The 16,760-nt window shown below is 39.6% G+C and overlaps 2 protein-coding genes across 6 annotated transcripts in view; both read left to right on the top strand.

Moving 5' to 3' along the window:
• MPP7 (MAGUK p55 scaffold protein 7) overlaps window positions 1-10,366 on the top strand; it is a 267,602-nt gene extending 257,236 nt beyond the window's left edge. Inside the window, exons 15-20 of one of the 4 annotated variants that reach the window (XR_014293831.1) lie at window positions 2,926-3,019; window positions 4,026-4,134; window positions 5,216-5,359; window positions 6,872-7,030; window positions 7,202-7,492; window positions 9,831-10,005. Coding sequence is in view for 3 of the 4 variants with exons in the window: in XM_082618226.1 (XP_082474352.1) it covers window positions 2,926-3,019; window positions 4,026-4,134; window positions 5,216-5,359; window positions 6,872-7,030; window positions 9,831-9,974 (650 nt within the window). In the remaining variant the exon portion in view is untranslated. Of the gene's footprint in view, window positions 1-2,925; window positions 3,020-4,025; window positions 4,135-5,215; window positions 5,360-6,871; window positions 9,810-9,830; window positions 10,006-10,249 lie in introns of those variants that run through there. The other 3 variants (XM_082618226.1, XM_082618227.1, XM_082618228.1) reach the window with 3 other exon arrangements.
• The window catches only part of ODAD2 (outer dynein arm docking complex subunit 2), a 240,839-nt gene continuing 234,349 nt past the window's right edge, over window positions 10,271-16,760 (top strand). Inside the window, exon 1 of one of the 2 annotated variants that reach the window (XM_082618220.1) lies at window positions 10,271-10,366. The gene's annotated coding sequence lies outside the window, so the exon portion shown is untranslated. The remainder of the gene's footprint in view (window positions 10,367-16,760) is intronic. The other variant, XM_082618221.1, reaches the window with a different exon arrangement.

Below are 16,760 nucleotides of genomic sequence, written 5' to 3'. Positions count from 1 at the left end.
TTAGAATGAAAGGGAGGGAGGGAGGGAGGGAGGAAGGAAGGAAGGAAGGAAGAAGATAAAGTAAAATAAAATAAAGTTATTAAAATAAAAAATAATTATTAAAAAAATTTTTTTACGTTAAAAAAGAAACCGGACAGACAGAACCCTAGGACAAATGGTAAAAGCAAAGCTAAACAGACAAAATCACACACAGAAGCATACACATACATACTCACAAAAAGAGAAAAAGAGAAAAATATATATATATCGTTGCTCCCGAAGTCCACCTCCTCAATTTGGGATGGTTCGTTGTCTATTCAGGTAGTCCACAGATGCAGGGTACATCAAGTTGACTGTGGAGATTTAATCCGCTGCTCCTGAGGCTGCTGGGAGAGATTTCCCTCTCTTCTTTGTTCGCACAGCTCCCGGGGGTTCAGCTTTGGATTTGGTCCCGCCTCTGCGTGTAGGTCACCGGAAGGCGTCTGTTCTTCGCTCAGACAGGACAGGGTTAAAGGAGCCGCTGATTCGGGGGCTCTGGCTCACTCAGGCCGGGGGGGAGGGAGGGGCACGGAGGCGGGGCGAGCGTGCGGCGGCGGAAGAGGCCGGCGTGACGTTGCACCAGCCCGAGGCGCGCCGTGCGTTCTCTCGGGGAAGTTGTCCCTGGATCCCGGGACCCCGGCAGTGGCGGGCTGCACAGGCTCCCGGGAGGCGAGGTGTGGATAGTGACCTGCGCTCGCACACAGGCTTCTTGGTGGCGGCAGCAGCAGCCCCAGTGTCCCACGCCCAGACTCTCTGTGGTCTGCGTTGTTAGCCACAGCTCACGCCCATCTCTGGAGCTTCTTTAAGCAGCGGTCTGAATCCCCTCTCCTCGCGCACCAGGAAACAAAGAGGGAAGGAAAAGTCTCTTGCCTCTTCAGCAGGTCCAGACCTTTTCCCCGGACTCCCTCCCGGCCAGCCGTGGTGCACTAACCCCCTGCAGGCTGTCTTCACGCCACCAACCCCAGTCCTCTCCCTGCGTTCCCAGCCCCGCCCGCCCAGGTGGGGGAGCAGAGAAGCCTCTCGGGCTGGTGAGTGCCTGAGGGCACCGATCCTCTGTGCGGGAATCTCTCCGCTTTGCCCTCCGCACCCCTGTGGCTGTGCTCTCCTCCGCGGCTCCGAAGCTCCTCGCTCCGCCACCCGCAGTCTCCGCCCGCGAAGGGGCTCCTAGTGTGTGGAAACCTTTCCTCCTTCACGGCTCCCTCCCACTGGTGCAGGTCCCGGCCCTGTTCTTTTGTCTCTGTTTTTTCTTTTTTCTTTTGCCCTACCCAGGGACGTGGGGAGTTCCTTGCCTTCTGGGAGGTCTGAGGTCTTCTGCCAGCGTTCAGTAGGTGTTCTGTAGGGGTTGTTCCACATGTAGATGTATTTCTGATGTATCTGTGGGGAGGATGGTGATCTCCGCGTCTTTACTCTTCCGCCATCTTGAAGCTCCTCCTTTTCTCGGTTCTTTTCTGTTGAATAATACAACACTGCATCCCAATATTACGAATGCAACGTTCTATTGACCCCAGGTCCTGTTATAATATTCTGGAGAACAGTGATGTTTTATTTTAGCTAGTAACCGACTAGTTTATGTTTAGACTGCAAGTTTTAACTCTTTTTCTGTAAGTTATGGTTTAAATCTCACTTCAATTCTCTAAACTTCTGCTGTGTAGGTTTGGGTCTGCCCTGTCATGTGTAGTTCAGGGATTAGTTTGCAACTTGTGTGCATAGTTCAGATGTCAGCTCCGTTCTCTAAGCTTTCTGTCCGTTGGTTTGGGTGTGTTTGGTACTTCCACTACTCACGGATTAGGCTGAGACTTGGGTATTCTAATCTTAATTCACTTCTTAAAACTTTGCTATGCTGGTTTGAGTCTGGGCTGCAGGTGTACAGCTTAGGGGTTATTCTTAGGCTAGTGTTGGTTTGTGCACAGAATTAGAGTATTTCATTCTCTAGCTCTCTCCCTTCCTGGATTCCTTGCACACTCTTCAGCTCACAGGGGTGTTTTTCTTCCTGGTCCTTTTCGCCAGGTAGTCAGGGCTTCTATTGTAATTTAGACACACATTCCTCCATGCTGCTCTGTGAATGAGCCCACCCCTAGGGCAAAGCTAAAAGGAAATAAAAGTTAAACCCTTCCCCAGGGCGGTTGACTCTCTTCCACAGCCTACCTGCTTTTTTTATTGTCAAAGTGCTCAAAACAAAAATAGGTGTTTTGGGTCCAGAAGTTTTAGTTGTAATCAGCAGGAAGGATGGACTGTAGTCAGTTTTTCACGTGCCATATTAGTGCTGCAGTTCCTTAGGGTTTTGTTTTTGTTTTTAAAGTTATTTTCTGTTCCATTATAATTCAGTAGCAAATAATTAGGCAAAATTGCTGAAAGTTTAGAAGTTCACTTGTATTTCAAGAAGATGTTTATGATTTTGCAAAGGAGGAATGAATAGCACATAGAAGTCTTTGACTTTGATTGGGAAAACAAAGCATTGATGGCATACACCATGTGCCCTGTGCAGAAAATAGTAAAATAATTTTAGAGTTTACCTTTCAACCTAGTGGGCAGTAGACTTGCTTACAATGAATAAGGAATCAATAAATGACAATAATAAGCATATTATTTGCAAAAGAAAGGAGTTTTTCCTCAAGGGTTGAAATACCATTTTTGTTTAATTAACATATTAAAGCCCCTTCAGAATAATTAATAGCATAAACATAATGCAACTTAATTTTGAATCCATCTTCAAATCAATATAACTTTAATATCAGTGGAAAAACTGAATTAATGGGATTCCTATATTTTATTACCTAATTTGCTTTTTAAGTTTTAAAATCTTGTTTAAGAAAAGTCCTTTAATCAAATATATGATAATTGTTTTTTAGTATTTTTCTTAATGTGGCTGATGCAGACTTTTCTGAACTCTTTTTAATTAAATCACAGACACCACGAGACCAAGAAGAAGCCAGGAGAGTGATGGTGTTGAATATGTCTTCATTTCCAAGCATTTGTTTGAGACCGATGTACAAAATAACAAGTATGTGGACTTCTTTTAGAATCTTTGTGGAACTATTGTTTTTAAACATGTGCCCATATGTCTAGTTGTAGACAACTGAGGATTTCCTTCCGTTTGAAATGAATTTTCATTTTTATAATAATATTTGAAACTGATAAAAAGATAATTCAGTTAGTGGTTCTTACCCATCTTTGCCTATAATTTTTTAATAACCTAGAGCTGTTGTGTATCTGGTAAATTGAATGTGTCGGGATTATTTTGCTAGTGTACTATTGTGAGATTGTCCTACCCCAGTAATTGAATCTTAACGTAGAATTTAGATAGAACTTTATTTTAGTAACTAATAACTGTGTAATAGATCCCTAGTTCAGTCTTTTCCACGTACCTCCCTCTCTCTCATTGGCTCTTCAAAAAACCAAAATAATGTTAATCATCTTGCTTGTACCATATCCTCTAGCAAGCGCTAAGTCTCCCAGCCCCCAGTTTTCCATTTGCTGATGCATGGATATTTTAGGGTATCAGGGAGCAATGTGTGTTCTAATGCAGGATTGTGGGATTTTATTGAAACATTGAAATGCTTTTTTCGTGTTTGGCAGAGTGATTGAGTTTTTATAGCACATTCTCAGCTGTCCTGCTCACGTTAGCCACCAGCCAGTCCTCCTTGAATTCTAAAGCTGAGCTTGGTTGTTCTTTCGTGTGCAGTGAAATTTCAGTAGTTTTTATTGTTTGGCTTATTCACTGTTTTACTGCATTGCATTAGTTCTGAAAAAGAGGTGATGGAAAACATTAGAGTCCTGCTGGACTAAAGTACTTTTTTTCTGCTTAAGTGTAATACAAGCAAGTGTTACTGATTTGAAAAAATAAAATAGAAGATTTTTTAAAATTGACATTCTGGAGTACTTGGACCTAGTTGTTTTATTAAAAACAGTTTAAAAAATTACATGTTCAGCAAAAACATCTTTTATATATGAATTATGTCTGCCATATATATGTATATATAATTCACAAATGATTCTAATTTCTACAGGTTTATTGAATATGGTGAATATAAAAACAACTATTACGGCACAAGTATAGACTCAGTTCGGTCTGTTCTAGCTAAAAACAAAGTTTGTTTGTTGGATGTTCAGCCTCATGTAAGTGAACAGTGACCTATTCAACACCCTTCAAGCCCATGTAATCTACCACATTTGAGCATTTCAGTATGGGGTAAATCTGAAATCTACTCACTTTAGGGATATAGGTGGCTTTCCTAAGGTGACAAAAGCATTTAAATGTAAGTTGAGAAGTTTCTGCTGGAAGAAAAGCCCATGTTGTTACTAGGAAACGGGTCGGGGAAGCCTCGACATTTGTGTTTGTAACTCTTAATATTTAGAGTCAGTGTTTGCCAAGTATAATGTCTCTTAGATATTTCTTCTGTGTATTTTGTATTTAAAAATATGTTGCATTATATGTATAATGTGTTTCATGTATGCATTGTTATAAGTGTTCATAATTTTTGACAATGGACATTTTGGTTCTCAGTCCTCTTTCATTGATTTTGGTTCTGTAAATATTCTAGAAGTGTAAACTGCCCGGCAAGAGCCGCGGGCATCTCACAGGAACTTTACCAGGTATGCGTCGCCAGGTAGAGCTTGCCTGGCACCCTGGGAACTCATGTCACGTGGACTGAGTGCCAGTGGGTGAAGCAGTTCACTTCCCTGTCTCACCACAGACCCCCAGCAGAGCCAGAGCCCACGGCATTCTCCTCGTTACCCAGAGGCAGTGCTGACGAGCTTCGTGAAAAGCAGGGGGCTTGCCCTTTGTAGGGGACTCTGAAGGGCAGAATGAAAGAGGAGGGAGACCTCAACCTGAGATCAGGAAGAGGCTTAAAGAGGATGGTTGGAAGACTTTCGTGTAAAGAAAGTTAACTCATAGCATCTTTTGGGTATTAGATCTAAAAACTAGTTTTCTGGTATTTTTAGCTGCTTCTCTTCAATGTTAATTATGGCATATTTCAAAGCATTTTTAAAGACAAGTTACATTCTCCATCTTTTGAGAGGCGTCTATTACATTTAATTATCAACAACTGATTGAATAACAATATATTGAAAGACCTGCTAACCTTAATTAGGAAATAATTTTAAGGAATTTTCTCCTTAGAGAATTCAGTTTTGTTTTAAAACTTACTCATAACATTATGAAGAAATGTAAGAAAACTTATTTTCTTCATTGCAGACAGTGAAGCACTTAAGGACACTAGAATTTAAGCCCTATGTGATATTTATAAAGCCTCCATCAATAGAGCGTTTGAGGGAGACAAGAAAAAATGCAAAGATTATTTCAAGCAGAGATGACCAAGGTGCTGCAAAGCCCTTTACGGTGAGTATGAGGATACTTTACTGAAAATACACAAGCAGGACTTAAAATCATATGTGCAGTGGTGACTCCGTTAGGGAGACTGCAGTAGGTGAAGGTGTGACCCAAACACCCCCGCGAGACAGAACTGTATTCAGGTGCACGTATTCAGTGATTGCTTTCTGCGCTTCTGTGAATGATCTTCATATTACACTGACTCAGAGCTATTTTGTATGCCATTATGTGTACTTATAAAATTTTTGAAGGCACATGTAAAAAGTTAGACCACTAAGTTTTCAACTAGCCTTATCTTTAAAGGGAAAAATACCAAAGTCAGTTACTATTACTCATTAATAGTCTAGATGAAAATTTAATAATTTACCTTGTCTGTTTGTATCAACATCATATTTAGCATAGTGAAAGAAAAAGCATCATTTCGGGTGTAGGACAAGTAGACTTGTATTATTCAATCTGTATTTGTATTTCCTTTGACTGTTATTAGAAATGGCAGCTGTGGTTTGTTAGTGACTAGAATGACTCTGGCAGGGCCTTTCATTGTTTTTTGTTTTTAACCGTAAGACGATGTATTCTACTTTAGGATCAAAAATAAAAAGCAGAGAAATTTAATGGCAGAAGGCTTTTTCCCCTCCCTCTCTTAACTAACTCATCTTTAACTTTAGTCTGTATTAATTTGTAAACTATTAATTGTGGGTACCAAGTACAGATAATGTTTTTGATTCCCAGTATTTGAAAATATCTTTTTTCTAAAGTACTGACAATACATAACCATAATGAACAGGTACTGTTATATGAGGTTAATTACTCAGGGCTCCGGATTAACACTAAAATTAAAATTTCTGTTGTTGTGAAAATCTTCTATGACATTGAAATGTAGACTCTGAAAAGACTCCAGGATGTCACAGTATAAAGAGTTATTGTACTGTTTATTAAAGTATTATACTATGTGAAGATTTCTCAATGAAGATAATAAATGATAACATAAGATTTAACTCACATTTATGTATATAGTCTTGTTTTGTAATCAACTAAAATTCTTACTGGTTTCAAAAATGTGAGTATGAAGGGCCCCTGACCCACTTCCCACTTTTACTGAGACGTAGAAGGACATAGTGTCCTTTCATAAATGTATCCAACTCTGAAAAACTAGTTTGTTATACATTCCTTGCTATGAATAAATGTGAACAAGGCAGGCAAAGCCTCAGGGTAAACAATTCTACTTTAATACTGAAATATCCCTGTAGTAATAAGCGAGTGACTAATTATCCTGAAATTTAGGTAAGGCAGGAGTTTTGACTTTTGTCAGGGCAGTTTAGTTACAAGCAAATAGAGAAGGAGGGTATTAGAAATTATGGCTTCTGAAGAATTTATAGTTAAAGAGGATAATTTTCTTTCGTGGCTGAGGTGAAATAGTGAACACAGAACAACATTAGATAAACCAGTTGTGCAATATTTCTATTGACGTGATGTGATAAAATTGCCTGGTTAACCAATTTTTTAAAATACTTCTTTTTGTAGGAAGAAGACTTTCAAGAAATGATTACATCTGCCCAGATAATGGAAAGTCAATATGGTCATCTTTTTGACAAAACTATAGTAAATGATGATCTCACCATGGCCTTCAGTGAGCTTAAAACAACTTTTGACAAACTGGAGACAGACACCCACTGGGTTCCAGTGAGCTGGTTGCATTCATAACTAAGGGAAATTTCCATAATTATCTTTTCTGTAGAGTGCATGATTAAATCAGTTACCATTTTGGTGGTAGGGTTTTTTAATCTACATCACTGTTAAGATGTGCAGTCTTGGTGAAAATTGAATGTTGGTTTTGTTTGTATCTTTTTACAGCCTTATTTCAAGCACAGTGTTTGAGTTTAAGGTCCAAAGTCAAAATCTGCACAGTACCGTATTCTGAGCAAAGCTTTGAGCCTTCTGGTTGTCTTGACTGTGTAGCTCTATCTCCAAAATGGGGTTGAACTTTTTAGAGAGACATAGCTGGAGAATGTACACGGGAGTTCAGTGCTTCAGCTGGTCTCCGACGTCGTCACTGCCTTGGAGTTTGCATGTCAGCTGCTGAATGCGTTCAGTTCGCGGTCTTCAGGAGTTCCAGACGTCATCATAGAGGCGCCTGGGCTGGCAGTAAGGCTGAGTCCTCTTACTATTCTGCAAGTGCACCCTTTTTCTTACGTAGACACAATATATTCACAGTTGCAGTTTGAGAAGGCCTTATGAGTGCATATATCAGTGACTCAACAAATGTTTAATAAGGGAAGATGGGCTTTTAAAAATGATTATTTATGAAACTAAAAACCTTTCTTTGTGGCTTAAGAATGGTGATATTCTGGGGCAAGTAAGATTACAAAGGACATTTTTATTTGTAAATCCTCAGACGACAATTCTGGACTCACCAGAAACTCTGGAGCCAGTTATCTGGCTTTGGATTTCCCAATAAATTATAAGAATGATTCCTATTCTAAAAGTAGGTTTTACATGTTACTGCTACAGTTAAAGAAAATGTGATCATGTTTCAAATGTGTGCAATTGATCACAATATATTTAAATTGCACTATAAGATATATTTTAGAAAACTTTTCATGTAGTGTTGACTTATTTCTTTGTCATCAAAATATTTCTTAACACTGGCCAGATACCATCCTAATCTTGCCATTTTTAAAGAAGTTTAAGAAAGACTCTTTTGTTGTAAATATTTAGATGGGATCTCTCATTTTTCTTTGATGCTACTCATCTTCAGCGAGTAAATTATATAGCTCAAAATACCAGAAATGTCCATAGTTGTATAAGAGAACATGTCCTCCCATTCTTGCATGCCGTAAGACCCTGTCAATCAGAAATCATTGCATCTGTGACTTTCAAACAGAAAAAACAATATTTTTTGTTGATTTGTAAAGAGAGTTTAGATGTCCTGTTTAAAGAAAAAGAGTGTAGTGAAATTTTATATATTTATGAAATATTTGAAAGGCATATTTTTTTAATTATCAAATGAGGCTATTCATTAAATAAATTGTATGTAAAGACATCATAATTTAAGATAGTAGTTTTATAAGTCAGGGTCAACATTCCATGTAAATATTTGACCTTTATTCATATGCAGATCCACAGGTGTGTTTTGTATGCACATTTGATAGCATCACTCACTGAGTTTCCTTCAGACGTGTCAAATTTCATACCTTAATACACACTCACAGCTAAATAGTTAGATAACCAGACATTGTTACTTGACAGCATAATCCAAACAGCAAGTTCTAAGTTAATTAACTAAATAGTAAGCAATTTAGTTTAAAAAGGGGTTGGTGGGTTGCCAGATCTAATACTGAAGCCATACTTTATAGTTGTGTGGCTGGTCTAAGAAAGTACAAATCTTCCTTAGGTGGTTTGGGTAGAATATTCTCTTTGAACATTGACTGAAATTTCCGAAAAATCAGGACTTCCTAGGAAATGAATTATAATTTAGGCAGTCCAAATTCTTTGTTCAGAAATAGTACATGGTTTGTTTTTGGTTTTGTTTTTTTTTTTTCATTTACAGACAATTGCCTCAATTCTTTCCTGCGGAGGTAGAGATAGTGTAACGTGGTAGAAACGGAGTCCTTTTTGGTGGTGGTGGTGGAGGTGTTATAGAAATATATTTGTCCAGCCTTTCTCCCTTTTTACACGAGAGCTGGGCAGTATTTTTTTAAATAATGAAAAGAGGCACTTCAGCAATTTGAAAAATCTTTTATCGGGTAATATACATACGTGGTCTTGCAAGTGACGTTTACATGGCCACCTTGATGCTTAGAAAGAGATTCGGTTAAAATTTAATGTGGCAGGGCCAACTCCATGGCCTCTGATTAATGTTGCAAAGGGCCCTTGATTCTGTACTTTATGCATCCTCAGCTCCCTCTCTAGCAAGGACAGACTAGTTCTTTAGGCAGCTTGCTTCTGAGACAGTGTCAGCCACTATTTGAGAGAACAGGAATATTGGTTTTTTTAAGTCCATATATTTAAAATCCAAGATCAAGAAGATAATTCTATATTCCCATTACTAACATGCTGGAATCTTCTTTTTTTTTAACCATTATTTTACTTACCAATATAGACATTATCGATATCTTTAAGGCTGACCTTCCTGGTATTGTGTAATGATTTAATGTATCTAAATTGTAATAATTTAAAATTGACAAACATGTAAAACGAAATTATGTTGTTAAAAGTTTCCTGAAGATACAGATTTTTATTATTTATTTTCTTTTTGACTAGTAAGAGTTTATAAAAGTAATGGAAAACCTTTGAGCTTAATAAAGTATCTTCAAATTATGTGTGTACTCTCTTGAAGATGGCTCTTGCACTTGGTATCTACTTCACTGTTTCCAATGGTGGGAAAAATTGTTTTTTAAATGACACCAAGTGATATATTTGAACTGGCTCTGTCTAAAATTAAATTTCATATTTGTTTCAAACATTAATCGGTTTCATCCAGGTTGTTGGAGAGGTGGACTTCACTAGCCTTGCTCTTACCCACACGGTCCAGCCATTTCAAGCTGTGGAGCAAAGAATGGGATGGTTGGTCCCAGCCCGTCCACGATGGGGACACCCCGCCCCGCCTCTCTCCATCAGGCATTGAGCGTCACCCACAGCCTCTGCCCCTGTTCCAGGTAGGCAAAGTCGACTTTTCCAGCTCTGCATGTGAGGACAGACTGCCACCTGCTTATACAGACAGGCTAAGTGGCACTGGCCTTGCTTAAGCCGCTGAACAAGTTAGCCCAGCTCTGCTTCCACTGAGAGGCTGTAGGATGTAGCAGTTAGGGGCGTGGGATCTGGATCTGGAGTGTTGAGTTCAGATGCTGCCTATTACGAGTTTTATAACCTCATTTAATCTCACTGTCGTTTTCTCACCAGAAAATAATGGAGATAATAAGAGTGCTTACCTCATAGGATTGTTGTGGGCATGAAATGAAAGAATTGATTCGTGTAATGTGCTTGGAACAAAACCTGGGCTAGACGTGCTCGCTGATGGTAAGTTCGCTTCACAGCGATCACTCTCACACCCCACAGTTTAAGAGTAGCTGCATAAATATTCTTAATTACTCCACACAGACAGTTCTCCTGTTAGTAAATTCACAGGAAGCTTCCTAAATAATTTCTGTGACCAGCTTTATTGTTTTATAAAAATACCATTACTTCCAAATGATACATCCACAATTCACTGGGTGATTCTCAACAGGAAAGTGAAGCAATTTCTATTTGCAACCACTAGTATAGAATATAACTGATATCAGCTGAAAGAAATGTCCCTTAATTGTATCCCAGCCCTTCCTTCTGCTACCGCACTTCCTTTCCAAATGCGTGCTCACTTACACTTCAGCTTCTGGGGGGCAGGGAATATTTTTACTTTTATAACAGCTGTCTTATTCACATACACCTACGTGGGCCTGCTCACCGCCAGACCAAACTGTCCTTACTAACGTCAGACATCTGTATGATTTGTCTGTGATTTCATTTAATCCTTACAGCTGCCTTGTATGGGAGTGGTAGCTTCATATTTTACAGTTGAGAAAACCAAGGTGCTGGCTTCCGTACCTGGCCCAAGGTAACAGGGGACGAGTAAGGAATCGGGGCTTGAACAGTGGTCAGGCTTCCTCCAATCCCACACTGTTTCACTGCGTTGTGCTTCCTGGTGGTTCTAGAACTTGAGCCAGTTCTGGAAACAGGAGAGATTTGGTCATTAGGGGAGTGATTGTTCATCCTTTTGATGCACAGCAGTTTACAAAGAGTTTTCTCAGAACACTGTTGCTTTAGTCAGATATAACTTGATTTATCTGTGTCTGTATAGTGGGCTGATCTTCAAACAGTGGCTATTATCAAAAACATACAAAAAACTTAGCATAATATGCAACGTTTCTATTTTGTCTGAGTACCAGTCCTTAGTGATGAATCATGATTGGTCTAATCAATCATGACAATCCCCTCTTCACAAGGATGGATCTGAGTTGGTCATGCCACCCAATTCGAGGTAATGTCTGTCATAGGAGCTATGAGTAAGAGTTGTTTCCCTGATTTAAACAACTGCATGAGGTGAAAACCTTTTATGCTCCTGCCCCCATGCTTCCTGTTTGAGATGCTTCAGTTATATTGAGGTGCTTGCAAAGATGACAGCCATAACCCTAACCCTAAACCAGTGGACGACTGAGGCCAATCTATAGATGAATGAGTAGAAAAAGGAAAAGATCCTAAATCCATAACATCACTGAGCTGCTGAAAAAAATCCTGGGACCTCCTTCCTCTAATTACTGAAAAAGCAATGTTCTTTTACACTCTGTTGGTGAGAATGTAAATTGGGGCAGCCGCTATGGAAAACAGTGTGGCGGTTCCTTAAAAAAACTAAAAATAGAGCTGCCATATGACCCAGCAATTCCACTTCTGGGTACATATCTGAAGAAAATGAAATCACTAGTTTGAAAAGAGATCTGCACTCCCACGTTCCATGTTCACTGCAACATTATTCACAACAGCTGAGACAAGGAAACAGCAAGTGTCCCTCAACAGATGAATGAAGAATGGGAGGATGCACTCACACACACATACATGAAGATTATTCAACAGTTAAAAATAAGGAAATTCTGCCTTTTGTGACAACATGGATGTGTCTTGAGGGCATTATTCTAACTAAAGTCAGAGAAAGACAAATAACTATATGTTATCACTTATATATGGCATCTACAGAAGCTGAACTCAGAAATAGAAAATAGAATGGTAGTTACCAGGGTTTGGAGGGAAAAGGGGGAGGTTGGTCAAAAGATACAAGCTTCCAGTTATGAGATGAATAAGTTCTGGGGATGTGATGTACAACATGGTGACTTTAGTTAACCACAGTGTGTAACATGCTTGAAAGTAGCTAAAAGAGTTATCAACAGACAGGGTAATTATGTGAGGTGATGGAAGTGTTAAATAACCTTATTGTGGTAATCATTTCATCATATATACATGCATCAAATCACACTGTACACCTTAAACTTACACAATGTTGGGCTTCCCTGGTGGCACAGTGGTTGGGAGTCCACCTGCCAATGCAGGGGACACAGGTTCGTGCCCCAGTCTGGGAAGATCACACATGCCGCGGAGCGGCTAAGCCCATGAGCCATGGCCGCTGAGCCTGCACGTCCGGAGCCTGTGCTCCACCACGGGAGAGGCCACAACAGTGAGAGGCCCGCGTACCGCAAAAAAAAAAACAAAAAAAAAAACTTACACAATGTTAATTATATCAATAAGACTGGAAAAGATGTTCTATTAAAAAGTGTTAATATTAAGCTGTTTACTTGCTGCTGGAAGCGTTCCTAATGGAAAGCAGTATCCATGACAACCTAGGCCACTCCCAGTATCTATGTTCACTTTCCAAAGATGTCACGTGCCCTGCAATGATGCATTGAGTTTTAAAACATTCTGGAACTTGTAGTGAAAACTAAAGCAAGAGATCCCATTTAAATTTTATTTTTCTTGGGTTCCACGTTTTTTTCCTCCACAATATGGATAAAATTTAAGTTTGGGGAAAGTTGTTCATATGTTTTTGGGTTTCCAAATTTATCATGGTTGTGAGTCTACCATTTTGGACAAAGTAATACCTCTTTAACTGTTTAATCTGACCTGGGCATTAGTAATACCTAAAGGCTCCATTCATTGGGCCCCTGCTCTGTGCCTGGCACTTTGCTAGTTAGTAGTAGGTGAGCTGTTTGTTATCACTGGCTCCACTTAAACAGAGAAAAGACATAAATAGCAATATGTTTAAATAACAATGGCTACAAAATGTAATTATTGTACATGTCAATGAAGAGCTATATAACATAAAGTAATAACTTAGGGAAATACATTGCTCTTAGGAATCTAGAAGATACGAAAACAACTGAGGATGAAAGAAAGAAGGAAGAAATATAAACGTGCTTAAATATTAGTTAAATTTTTAAAAAGTATTTGAAGGCAATCATCTGTGGAATTGAAAGTAAATACAAAGAGGAATCAGAAAGAGACTCCATTAAATGAGATGACAGAAACAAGGCCAAATGGGTCTCTTATTACAGATTTAAATGCCATGAACTCATGTATTGAGACCATTTTTCAACTACATCAAAAATGGATATCAACCATATTCTTCAAGGAGAGAAAGATTTAAAGTAAGAGGATTGACAAAAATAAGCCAGGCAGATGCAAACAAAAAGAAAGCAAAAAAATAAAAAATAAGAAAACAGAAAGCACAATAATAATATCAAAATTGAGTTCAATGTTTATCAGTTGGGTCAAAAAGTAATTCTTTAGTAATCAGTGGTATAAGCCACAAAAGGAGGAGCATCAAAGACAAAGGGTAAAACCTTGAGAAGTGCAGTCAATAAAACCATGTTATTTGATAATCTTTAAAATACTTCTCTTAGACCTTGAAGAAAATTGTTATAGAAGGTCCATGTATCACAGTTCCTCAGCCAATCTCATAGCCATGGAAAGAATGCTTATTCCTGCAAACTGAGATTATACCTTCTATTCAAGAGCCACACTGAGCACTTATAAAACCCAGTCCTCAAGTAAGCTACAAGAAAAACCTCATTAAATTCCAAAATATTTAAATACTTCAAATTACATCTAGTGACCACAGTCCAACAGAACTAAGGATGAATAACAAGTAAACACCAATAAAAGACCTCTTAGAAAAACTCAAAATTTAAAAAAGTATTCTGATCATGGACTAACTAAAAATAAAATTGTAGATTATTCAGAAAATAACAATGTAACTTTCAGAATCTATGGACTAGGACTAAAAGACTGAGCTCAGGAAAACTTGTTGCCTTAAAAGCTTTCCAAAGGAAAAAAAAATAAAAATAAACACTGGCTCAAGCAACTCCGGAAAGAATAACATGAGTGGTATTTTGGCTAGGTTGTAATATACACTGACTTTTCCAGGAATGCGCTACCATGTAAATCAAAGGAAGATAGTATTTCATTTTTTCAGAAGTTTACCAAGAGTTTTTCACTATTTTGGAACATCATGTCACTAATGGCAATACCACTCATGCTGTCAGTCTCCAACATTGCATGTCAGGACACACCCATGCCACGATGTGTGAACCTTCCCCATGCACGTGATCACTGCTGTCTTTGGGGAACTGCTGCTTGAGCATTTACATCTCACAATGTGAGCTATTTTACTTTCCATTGCTCTCCTTTTCCTTCTCCCTTATATTACACTGGGGTTCCATTTTATTATTTTTTATTATTTTATTTTATTTTGCTGCACTGCGTGGCATGCGGGATCTTAGTTCCCCAACCAGGGATTGAACCTGTGCCCCCTGCAGTGGAAGCGTGGATTATCAACCACTGGACTGCCAGGGAAGTCCCTGGGGTTTCTTTTTAACTGTTCAGACTACACTATATCTGTGGATTTCATTTCAGGATAACAGAAGGGATGTCACAAAAATCTCTCTTATAGAAAGAGACCATTGAGTATGATAGGAGTGATTATTGCTGCTTCAGATGGATGGCTATTCAAATCCCATCTATTTTGCACCCTTTGAGCTGTACTGCTCATCCTGTTTTAATATTATGCTTTGATATGATTAATATGTGACTGAGCATCAAGTACTATCCTTGGGGATACTGCTGCAGAAGAAAATAGCTTTAAAGTTGATAATATTTTCCAAAAACATATAATGAGATTATATGAGAGTAGACATTACTACAGACCCAAATACTAAGTTGAAAGATCACAGACTCTCCCAGAACATAATTTTAATAGCATAAGGATGAAAACTGAGAAAAATTGTGAGACATGGCAAGTAAATCCAAAGGGAGGAGATCAAGATGGCAGAGTAGGAGGACACAGAGCTAACCTCTCCCCATGAACACATCAAAGTGCAGTTACATGTGGTGCAATTCTCACTGAAAACTAGCTAGAGGCTGGCAGAAAGACTCCTGTGCAACCAAGGCTGTAAGAAAGATCCACACGGAATTGGGTAGGAAGGAAAGAGAAGCGATCAGATTGGAACTTGTGCCCCTGGAAGGGGACCCAGAAGAAGAGGGGGATACGTAGGCAAAGATTCCCCCTGGGGAATGAGGGCTTCGAGCCACATATTCTGCACCCCAGCCCTGGGGTCTGACACTGAAAAGACGAGTCACCTTAGCTGGTTTGAAAATTAGTGGGACTAACCGGAGGGCTGTAAGAAACCTAGACTCCGCTTGTGAGGAGAGTGCACAGACTTGCTTACTCCTGAAACAAAGCAGAGAGAGCAGATTGAAACTGCACGGGACTCTGGCCGGTTTCCCCCAACCACCCTGCAGCATACCCCAGCCTGAGCCGAGCGCCCACTCAGGCGCCATTTGCTCTGTGACACAGCTCCACACTAGGATGGCAGCAGCCATGGAGGAGAGGAGTGCTCAGTTGTGAGGGACGGAACTGGCTTGGACCTGGAATGGCCTCTGAATGGGGCAGGGACAGCCATTACAGGTGCTTACAGAGAGGTCCAGGACTCTGGGGCCAGGACTGCCACAGTCCATACCCTGATCCACACCAGGCACCCACTGCAGCCCCTCTTGCTCCAGTGCTGCTCCCCTCTAGGGTGAGGGTGCTGGTGCTAAGAGACAGGAGAATACACACTTGACAGAAGAGAGTCAGCTTGGACCTGAGCCTCAGGACTTCTGTTTCAGCAACTTGGGACCTGAACAACCCTGCAATAGAGTGATGTTGGCTACTGACCAGAGGAGAAGCCCTGGCACAAACACCTGGCCATGGCTCTAGCCTGTCCATCTCCAGTCCCAACTCTTACCAAGATGACAGGTGCCAGCACACCCTGGAGGAAGCATGACTGGTGCTCACATCAGATCCAGCTCTCCCGCCAAAGCTACAGGGCATATGCAACTGTACAGGGATGCTCCCATATGGGGACATCCCTTCAAGGCTGGAATAGGTAACTATTTCCCCTAAATTCATAGACTCAGAGAAAGATGAGCAAAATGAGAAGACAGAGGAATTTGTTTCAGTTGAAAGAACAAGAGAAAACCCCTGGAAAAAAAAAAAACGAATGAAACAATAAAATTTACCAGATAAAGAGTTCAAAGCATTAGCATTAAGAATGCTAACTAAATTAAGGAAAAGGATAGATGAACACAGTGAGAACTTTAACAAGGTGCTAGAAAATGTAAAAAAGAACCAGTCGTAAATGAAGAATATAGTAACAAATGAAAAACACTAGAAGGAATTAACAGGAGACTAGGTGATAGAGAAGAATGCACAAGTGATCTGGAAGACAAAGTAATGGAGATTATCCAATCAGAACAGCAAAAATAAAAAAATTTTTTAAATGAGAACAGTTTAAGGGACCTCTGGGACACCATCAAGTGTACCAACATTCACATTACAGGGGTCCCAGAAGGA

Source organism: Mesoplodon mirus, assembly GCF_964341445.2.
Source record: "Mesoplodon mirus genome assembly, chromosome: 4".
In the NCBI taxonomy this organism is placed as follows: Eukaryota; Metazoa; Chordata; class Mammalia; order Artiodactyla; family Ziphiidae; genus Mesoplodon; species Mesoplodon mirus.
The sequence above is the reverse complement of the archived record's forward strand: the minus strand, read 5'-3'. Positions and strand labels throughout refer to the sequence as shown.